This window comes from Castor canadensis, chromosome 7, assembly GCF_047511655.1.
Source record: "Castor canadensis chromosome 7, mCasCan1.hap1v2, whole genome shotgun sequence".
In the NCBI taxonomy this organism is placed as follows: domain Eukaryota; kingdom Metazoa; phylum Chordata; class Mammalia; order Rodentia; family Castoridae; genus Castor; species Castor canadensis.
This window is the reverse complement of record NC_133392.1, coordinates 147269224-147278990: the sequence shown is the minus strand read 5'-3', so window position 1 is coordinate 147278990 and position 9767 is coordinate 147269224. Positions and strand designations below refer to the sequence as shown.

General features: G+C 43.2%; 1 protein-coding gene across 5 annotated transcripts in view; it reads right to left on the bottom strand.

Moving 5' to 3' along the window:
- Nucleotides 1-9767, bottom strand: part of Usp48 (ubiquitin specific peptidase 48) — a 69818-nt gene continuing 60051 nt past the window's right edge. For all 5 annotated transcript variants that reach the window (XM_074081064.1, XM_020177131.2, XM_020177129.2 and 2 more), the window contains 4 exons: nt 9620-9745; nt 6180-6228; nt 4018-4044; nt 1-2766 (listed from right to left, as the gene is read on the bottom strand). In XM_074081064.1, the coding sequence (XP_073937165.1) occupies nt 2744-2766; nt 4018-4044; nt 6180-6228; nt 9620-9745 (225 nt within the window). In that variant the 3' untranslated portion in view covers nt 1-2743. The remainder of the gene's footprint in view (nt 2767-4017; nt 4045-6179; nt 6229-9619; nt 9746-9767) is intronic.

The following is a 9767-nucleotide window of genomic DNA, read 5'->3' as shown; positions in this document are numbered from 1 at the left end:
GAATTTGTATTTTTTAATTTGGCAGAAAGGTAACAGTGATTCTAAACAATAGTTTCAGAGATACATAGAAAGGATATTCTTCTCCAAGGGAATGAAGACATCCAAGGGCAGCCTCCATTTCTGGTAATGGCAACAATTCCTTTCAGCACTGGATACTGTACACATTAGTCAGGATTCAGTAAGTCAGAGCTGGGCGCGATGGCACACAACTGTAATCCCAGCATTCAGGAGGCTGAGTCAAGAGAATCATGAGAATCACGTAGCCTGGGCTACACAGCTAGTTCCAGGCCAGACTAGGATATAGATCTATATGCAAAACAAAACAAAAAACAGATATAAAAAAATAAGGGGAAAAGCCTTCACTAGGCAGCTGATCTAATAGAGTCCATACACAATATTATAACATAACACAGAAAACCTGGTCACAGCCAAATTAGATCCCATCTATTTGTAAATAAAGAATAATAATACAGGCTGTAGGTTATCTTCATACCTGTTTCTGTGTACAAAGTGGCACAAGTGCCAGAGAGGCCCCAGCCCAGGGTTTCCCAAACTTCTCTGAGCACAAGAGTGGTCTATGGGCACAGCTGCTGGCTCAGATGGCCTAGAACTTAAGCCCCTGCAGTTCTAATACAGCTTCTCAGTGTTGCTATGCAGCAGACCCCAACGACATTGTAAACACTGGTAGAATCAGGTAAGCTGTCAAGGCAGGAAGAGGAAAATGCCAAGGCTCTGGGGAGAACCTACCTGTACCCTCAGGCAGAATTAAGAAAAGAGCCAGGACCTAGCCAGGATATCGTCTGAAAGACTTAAAAGGATGTCATTTTTGCTTCATTGCATAAACAAAAAGGTTACCCAAGTAACAAATTTTAAAACTGGTGTCAGTAGCAAATTGGGAGAACAGATTTCTGCTGGCTACTGGCCTATGTCAAACCTCACAAAGGATCTTCCCTGGCTAACAAGCTTCTTTGTATCATTTTTTTCTTTTGAGGTACTGAGGAAGGACCCAGGGTCTACCAAGTGAGAAACAAATGCTCTGACACTGAGCCACTCACACATGAGGGCCCTTCCCCACCAGCAAGCTTCCTTGTAAGGAAAAGGAAGGTGATTTATCAAGTTCTTAATGAACTTCCATACCATATTTGACCTTGGGAAGAGAAAGGTGATTGATTGGTGCTGTGACTCCAGCTTCACTTCTCTGGAGCTAAGTAAAGACTGAGATCTGGAAATGGGTTTGCTATCCACTTAAAGTCCTGCCCTATGCCCTCAAGGCCAGAACCAGGAACTGCTGCTTTTAGGGTGGCTCCTGAAAGGAAGGAGCCCTATGCAGCTCTCCTGCCCCACATGCGCTCCTCAGTGGGCTCAGGCTCAAACAACACAGAGGGGAACACAAACACCAGGTCAGAATTTTACCAAAAAGCAACCGCAATACAAAGCTATTCAAATGGATGGCGCTAAGGTTACTGGTAGTCAAGTTAGGACCTGGCTCTCCCACCCACTAGTTGAGTTCAGATTTTGAATAAAGGAGGAGGGGAGAAAAGCTTGACAAAAACTTGAGGTCAAAAAAAAAAAAAAAAAAAAAAAGAGTAAGCAATGCCTGCGTCAGCATCGTGGCCACAATCATACATACATGACAGAGAAAACATTTTTTTTAAAGAAACAAACTCCAGTCTCAGGTTTCATTTTAAAATCCTTCAATATTCTCCAAAATAGTTTTGATTATTTGTTGCTAGTAACAATAATCCTGAGTTGAATAAAACAGGACACCCCATCCATACACTTATTTTTGTTTACAAAGTTGCCTAAAAGATCCTTTCAAAGCATTTTGAAAGAATGCTTTCAAAAAGAGAAGGAAGATCCAAGAAACAGCAGATTTGGAGAATGGAAAGAACATACTTTATAAAAACCTTGTGTTATCCAAACGTACTTCAGTCCAACTTACTCTTCTGATATGGTCGTCATTTTTCAAATATGCAAGGAATATTTGATTTCCCATTGTTGAATAACAAAACAGAAGGAAGCTGCTATGACACGTAATAAGTAATAAGCATTCTCCATCATTTCAGAATGAACCATTTTTGTCTTTGAAGCCAAAATTGAGACAATCCCCTGCTCATTGCAGTAGACACTCGGGTGGCCCCTCCTTTACCCGACACAGATGGCCCACCAGGCAGGGGCCAGGAAGGGCACCAAGCAAGCAGCCCTCTGGAGAGGAGTCTAGACCTGAAGACACTTTCCACAGGACGGCAGGTTCTTCACTTTCATGCTTTATTGAAAGTCGAATATGAGTCAAAGACAGGTATTGGTAAGCAGGTTATATCTAAAGAATCACTTTTAGTTCAGGGCAGAATGTTGTCCCATCTACTGTGATACAAATCCTTTATGGTCTGGTATGAAACTCAGCAAGGAGATATAACAGAACTTTCTTCCCTCCACGACTATAAACCTCATATGTAAACATGATTCGCCATTGCTGCTGCTAGACTTGCTCAGTCTGTACTCGCCCCCCGCCCCACCACCCCCCTTAAATAAAAATTTCAAAGATTTCCTTCAAGTCTGATGTCCATCAGTGCAATCTGCTTTATTTGACATAAGGCATTTGGGACAGTCACTTTTCAATGGATCTTTGCCTTTTGGAAGAGTCATGTTATGTTTTAATTCTTAAATCCACTTTTAATGCCCTAACATGTCAAACTCCTCTTCCCCTCTGGACATTTCTTAGCAGTCAGGAAGTGTTCAAAGATTAATGTCCAAGTAGACCAGTACCTGAGAAAAGAAACACATGTGGAGGTATAGTTGTGAACTAAAAATATGAGCTCATATATTCCATTTGCCAATAATGCATCAACAGGGAATATTCAATGTACTAAAGACCACAGCAGCCCCCTGACACCGAGGGTAAGAAACCCAGCAGACTGAGCTTCATCTTGGTTAAAAGTCATTGTTTCCTATGCACATCTTCACACAAGCTAAGCAGATTTTATTGAGGGCTTTCTTTTCATTGCCATGTTCATAAATAATTTTTCCTTTGGTGGGAGAAATTTGGGGTTTGAATTCAAGGCTTTGCACTTGCAAAGTAGGCACTCTACAGCTTGGACCACACCTCCAGTGCATTTTGCTCTGGTTATTTTAGAGATGGAGGTCTCATGAACTAGTTGCCCAGGCTGGACTCGAACTTCGATCCTCCTGATCCCAGCCTCCTAAGTAGTTAGATTACAGGCATGAGCCACCAGTGCCCAGCTAATCAACTTTTTGCTGCTTTGTTTTGACCATGTCAGAAGCTCCTCTGTAGTGGTAACACACAGACAACACAGCCACATAGAGAGAGAGATTTTATTTAGGCCAGCAGCTTTGTCATTCATCTGCCCCAAGACCCCCTGAAATTTGATTCAAACCCATTCCTTAGCAGAATCACAATCTGCCAGGGGCCTCTAGAGGGCCCACAGAGAACCAGATAAAACTGTAAATGCCAAATATCTGTATTTGGTGGGTTAATGAGTATTACTGATGTGCACAACTACAGTGGCCAAGACGAAGTACAAGGTGCTGCCGGGTCCCCCTGAAGTAGTGAGCCAACAAATGCCTGAATCCTAAGTAGATTAGTGACGCCTTTTCACTGGACCTAACACAATTCAGTGAATTCTACCACTAATTCTTATCAGTCACACATCGTTTTGCTCTAAGATAGGACTGAGAGGAGGAAATGGAACAAGCTTAAATATAAATCTTGAAAAGCCACCAGCTAAATTCCCAGCCACCCAACGTAATGAAAAAGAGGAAGCTGAATGGACATCTGGCAGAAAGAGATCTAAACACAGGCCCTCTCTGAGGCCTGAGTGCTGAAAATGATAATGAAGAAGCTTGAAGCTTGAATAAAAATGCTTTTAACTAAAATTAATTCCAGTCATGAGACCCAGATTGGATTAAATTTTAAAATCAAATTATAGGCTTCACTTTAATAGAAAATTACAGTATGACTCTGACATTCATGAACAAAACATGACAAATGTAACTTACCTTTAAACCCTTCTTCTGGCATACAAACTGGAGGAAAAAAAAAATTCCGATGAAAAGACCGTCAGGTTAAATGTAGTAAGATCACTTCAATGCCTCAAGATGTAAAATTTAAAATAACTTTTAATTACCTTAATCACCTGTAATGGTTACTTTTGAACTTATGGATGACACTAATCTGATGGCGATATTTTTCTGCCTTTATTTTTACCAAAGCAATACACAGGCATCATTTTAAAAGTCAAGTACTGGTGACAAGGTTAGTAACCAGGGCTCACATTTAGCATGACCTCAGGAGTGCCTGGAAAAATGACATGGCTGGCTCCCTGGGAGCTGGGTCTCTCCCCCCTCCTCTTCCCATTCCCACATTCTAGAAGCAGCCACATTAGACGCTTGTAACCATTTCTTCCGCTATTCAGTTTTCTTATTTATAAGTAACAAGTTTATATTGATATTGCATAATCTTAGGTAATATCTGATAATCTCCTCAAAGAAGGACAAAAATTTAGCTCTTCTACCACCTCTTATACACCACCGGCCCCCAACCCAGCCTTGTAATAAACTGTGCCCCACAGGCTGCTAAGCCAGTCTCTCAAATTAATGTTATCTGTCTTTCCACTGGTCCTGCTCACAGGCAAAGCCCCGGTGCCCTTTGGTTCTATCACTTGTGGTATGGTGTGCAACTCCTGAATTATTCATGTGTTTCATTTTCTCAGCACCTATAAGTGTGAACACCAGTAAGCCTTTTCAAGGCAGTCACCATCACTTCCGCCTTCCCTTTTAGACTTCCTTTGTCCAACCACTCCAACCTGAACCAGGGCCTACGGCACACTGCAGTGTGGAATCTCCCTTCACCATCTTCTAGAGCTTTCTGTTCTTCACTGGATCGTTCTTACCACTCAGCTGTTGGCTTCACTCTTGGTTTAGCCCTGGTTTAAGAGGAGCATCCTCCACAGTATCTTAGCAGGTGATATGTGGCAAATAAAACTTGAGGCCTTCCACGGACTTAAGGGCCATCAAGTGAGGGTAGAATCTACTCTGTCTGTATAGCTGGAGAAGTCTGGTTTGGAACTCACGCTCCCCAGGGCCCTGTCCTATGAATGCAGTTGGTTTTCTGCAGATCTCCAGATGCTGTCAGGATTCTTTTACCCCTTGTTTTTCACCATCTTTATCTCACCCTTGGTGCAATCAGTTTTTAGTTCCATGAATTCTTTTCTGTTCTCCAAAGGTCCCTTTTTTTTTTAGGCCCTAGTTATCATTTGCTCTTTTGCTCTGCATTATTTATAGGCCATTTTTAAGCTTTCTAATACTTCCTACATCATTTCCTTTTCGGTCTCTTGACTGACATCCTTGGTTCCACGCTCTGAGTGCTCAACTGTCTAGTGATCCTGGCTGCCAACTTGTATCTATGAAGTGTGAACTACGAGAAAAATGTCTGAAAGCTCTGTTTGACGGGCACTGGCAGGTATCAGTAACAGGTCTGGGGAATGAACCAGCTTTTTCTACCCACAGGTTATTTTCTTGAATTGGCTGGTTTCCCTGGAGAGGAATCCTCTGCCCTCCTGTTGGGGAGGTAAGTGATGGGCTGGCAGCATTTGAGCAAGGGGCTAGGAAAGGCTCCTGCCGGTTAAGGAACAGGCCTCCTTCCCACTCTTCTAGTCTGACTTCTCCAAAGTGCTGAAGCACATACTACAGTTGCCATATGAGCATGCAGGTGAGGAAGGGGTAGTGACACAGACTGAGGGAGGGATGCTGGTAAAGATCCTAGGGTGGGTAGTCATCTAAATGCTTCTCACACAGGTTTCTAGCCAGGTTTCCTACTCTTAGGCTCATACTGCACTCACCCCTCAGAGGTGCAGGGCCCCAGCTCCTGTGTGCCTGCTGGGTGCTGCCATCTGTGTGAGCTATGTTTTCTTGTTGGTCTGTTCCACTTGTAGGCTGACTTCCTCCAGTTTCCTCAGGTTCATAAACAATTGCCATTATTCTCTAAACTCTTGTGGATACCCTTCTATGATCTTTTAAGACAAATAGTGAAGAGTCTACCTTAACATGCAGAAGCTTTTTAAAGGATAAAAGTGAAAGCACTGGATACCCATGCTTCAGTACCCATGACCCCACCTACGTTACCGCTCATTAAGAGACTCCTATGGAAAACTGGCCTTTACCTTGCATGACATCATCCATTGCAGCATAGTCTGCAATTGGTTCATCAGCCTAGAAAACAAACGAAGACAATTCAGACCCGTAAGGACAGGGAGCTGGGGGATAGAGCCTGAGACATCACCCTGAAGTCTGGCCCACGAGTCAAATACTGACATTCCTACAAAACAGACATGTGGCTCGCCAGTGGCTCACATCTGTAATCCTAGCTACTCAGGTGGTAGAGATCAGGAGGATCGAGGCTCAAAACCAACCAGGGCACACAGTTCATGAGACCCCATCTTAAAAGACAGAACAAAACAAAAAAAAAACTCATCACAGCAAAAGGGCTGGCAGAGTGGCTGAAGGTGTAGGCCCTAAGTTCAAACCCCAGTACAGAAAAAACAAAACAAAACAAAAAAAACCCAAAAAACCACCAGACATGAACACTGTCTAGTAGAAAGCCGTAGCCACCAATGTCCAGACCTGACAATGAATGTTCTGCCAACTATGGGTCTTGCCTCAGCACCGGAAGAAATGGCATACTGCCGTGTATGTGGAGGGTGGAGGTACTGCTTTGTCCCTCCTAAAACTACCTTTAGATCTGCAAATGTCCGAATGTCTAGACGCTCCAGAGCCACTAGAACTGCTATGATCCCATGAGGTAAGATGCTAGTTACCGGCACATCAAGCTAGGTAGGAGTAAAAAGTTAGATCGGTTCTCTTCAAATACCAATTAGGTCACAATTACACCGTCCTTTTTCACCATCTGCCCGTTTTAGGGCAGCAGTCTGCATGCAGTCCGAGCTTACATTACAGCGCAATTAACTGCAGGGGCAAAGGAGCCAGTGACTAGTCCAGACTCCAGCTGCGCATGTGTGGGCAGATTTAACAACACGGCTGCTACTAGGCATTTAGATGTGGAATTAGGATTCAGCAGCTTCATAGCTTTTAGCAGCATCTCACAGACATAGTTCCAGGAAAAGTAAAAAGAGTGGACAGAGGGCACAGACATTACAGGGGTAAGAATGGTTCTGTTTTGTCATGCCAGGGCCTAACTTTATTGTATCAGAACTGGGGATCTAGACTATAAAAAAGCATGTATTTTGCAGTTCAAAAACCTAAAAAACTATTCTAGCACTTGGTACACTATTATTTGGCACAGTGTGGGTCCTTCTGGCCAAGAAACCAAAGAGGCAAAGGGATGCAAAACAAGGCCCTTAGGAAGGGGAAGAGAGGGTCATGAGGTCTCAAGAGAACTTACTTTCTAAAACATGTCTAGTATCTACTAAATCCAAAACTTACCTGGATATTCTGAGTTTTGTGCCAGAACCTTGTGTCTCATGCTTGTTCCCTAGTTTGATTAGGTGGACAGGTTAGGTATCCCTAATCTGAAAAATCCACAATGTTCCAAAATCTGAAACTTTCTTTTTGAGCTATAACATGATATTATAAGTGGAAAATTCCACACCTAGGAACCATCAGGTCCTAGTAGATACATCAAAACCATTGTATGGAATCACCTCCAGACCATGTGTATAACAAGGTGCCTGAGACATATATCAATTTCACATTCAGATTCAGGTCCATCTTCATGTATACACAAGTATTCCAAAATCCAAGCCAGGTGTGCTGGTACACACTTGTAATCAATCCCAACATTTGGAAGATTGAGGCAGGAGGATTTCAAGTTGAGGACAACATGAGCTACACAGCAAGACCCAACAACAAATATTTCAAAATAATAATAAAAATAAAGTCCCACATTCAAAACACTTCTGGTCCCGAGCATTTTGGATAAGGCACCCTCAGCTGTAATTCTGAACAGAGAGGAAAGGGTGGCTGCAGTCATAGGGCCTAAAAGGTAAAGGCATGGTTAAGTTATTCTGCTATTCCAAAAGACTGGGAAAAGGTTAGGGAGAAAGCTGGATCTAGAGTTAGTGTTATTTTTTTTGGCACAACTGGAATTTGAACTCAGAGCCTTGCATGTGCCAGGCAGGCATTATACCATTTGAGCCACATCGCCAGCAGCAACCCCCCACCCTTTTTTTTTTTTTTTGCTTTAGTTACTTTTCAGGTAGGGTCTCAAAGATTTTTTTTTTTTTTTTTTTTCTCTAGAGGTCTACCTACAGCCTCTCACCTAGCTGGGGTTGTAGGTGCAAGCCACACACCTAACTTATGGATTGAGATGCAGGGAGTCTCACAAACTTTTTGCCCTAGCTGTTCTCAAACCATGATCCTTGCGATCTCCACTTCCCGAGTAGCTGGGATTACAGATTTGAGTCACTGTGCCCAGCTACAGTTATTATTTTTAATGAAAACTATGAGAACTCCTACTGTATATAGTGTGATTTTTGTAATCTTTGTTAAAAAATGACAGGTCTAAGGCTGGTGGAGTGACTCAGGTGGTAGAGCACCTGCCTAGCAAGTGTGAGGCCCTGAGTTCAAACCCCAATACTACCACCACCACCAATAAAAAAAAAAATAAAAAAAAAAGACAGGTCTAGATTTCACTATTCCCGCCAGTCATATATCGGCCCTCTCTGTTCTATCTCGGGGAGTGAGGGGCAGCATTTTGAAGTCACAGGCATTAGTATGATTTTTTTTTTTAAACAGGACAAACTCTCCCAGCTAGTCATAAACAAAACTAGCATGCATGGCAGCATATCTCAGCAGAAGGATCACTAGTTCAAGACCAGCCTAGACTATATGGTAAGAACCTCTCTCAAACAACAAAAAAATAAAATACAAAAGGGTACGTGTGTACATGTGAAGGATACCACAGAAACTTAATTACTAGTGACCAGGTCACCAAGCTAATCTAGCAGAACACACAACATGGTTAATCCTGGGCAGACAGTCAGTCAATTGTTGGTGCTCAGACAGGCATAAGCCAACTTCCCTTCTTCCCTCCCCACCTGAGGGAAATGAAAAACAGATCTCTGGGGCTGGCAGAGTGGCTCGAGTAGTAGAGCCACCTAGCACATGTGCCTGCCTAGCAAGTGTGAGGCCCTGAGTTCATACCCCAGTTTCCCCCTGCCCCGCCCCCCAAAAAAGATCTCTATCTGGAGAGCCCAACAGCACATGCCCCTTGTCAGAGACCACGCAGAAATCAGGAGGTGAGGGGTTTCTGCCATGCCCCTGAGCTACCCTGATATCATATGGGCCTGGACATTGAGCTGGTGGTCCACAAGGGCCTAGATAGGCCTCTCCTCCATCTTCTTAGCTGCATGCAATTGTCACTGTAGCCTACTACAACACATGAGAGCAAGAACTGATGTCTTGACTTCTCAATCCCTCAAGCTCAGCCAGAGCTGAGTAATCCAGAGGAACAAAAGCTCACAATAGTCTCTTATTACCACCCCCTGAAAGGTCTGAGCACCCTCGAACTAACATTGCCTGTTGTTTACATATGGGATGTATCATTTCAAACCTAGAGGTCCTCAGCTAGGCAACTGCTACTTACCTTTAATAAAATGACAGATTCAGGAATGACGCCAAGGGTTCCAAGGGTGGCACAGTCATCACTTAAAATCTTTCCATCAATTGACAAATTCTGGTCAAAAGGAGCAACTGAAAATGCATGCATGATCTGTGCCAATACAAAAGAAAGA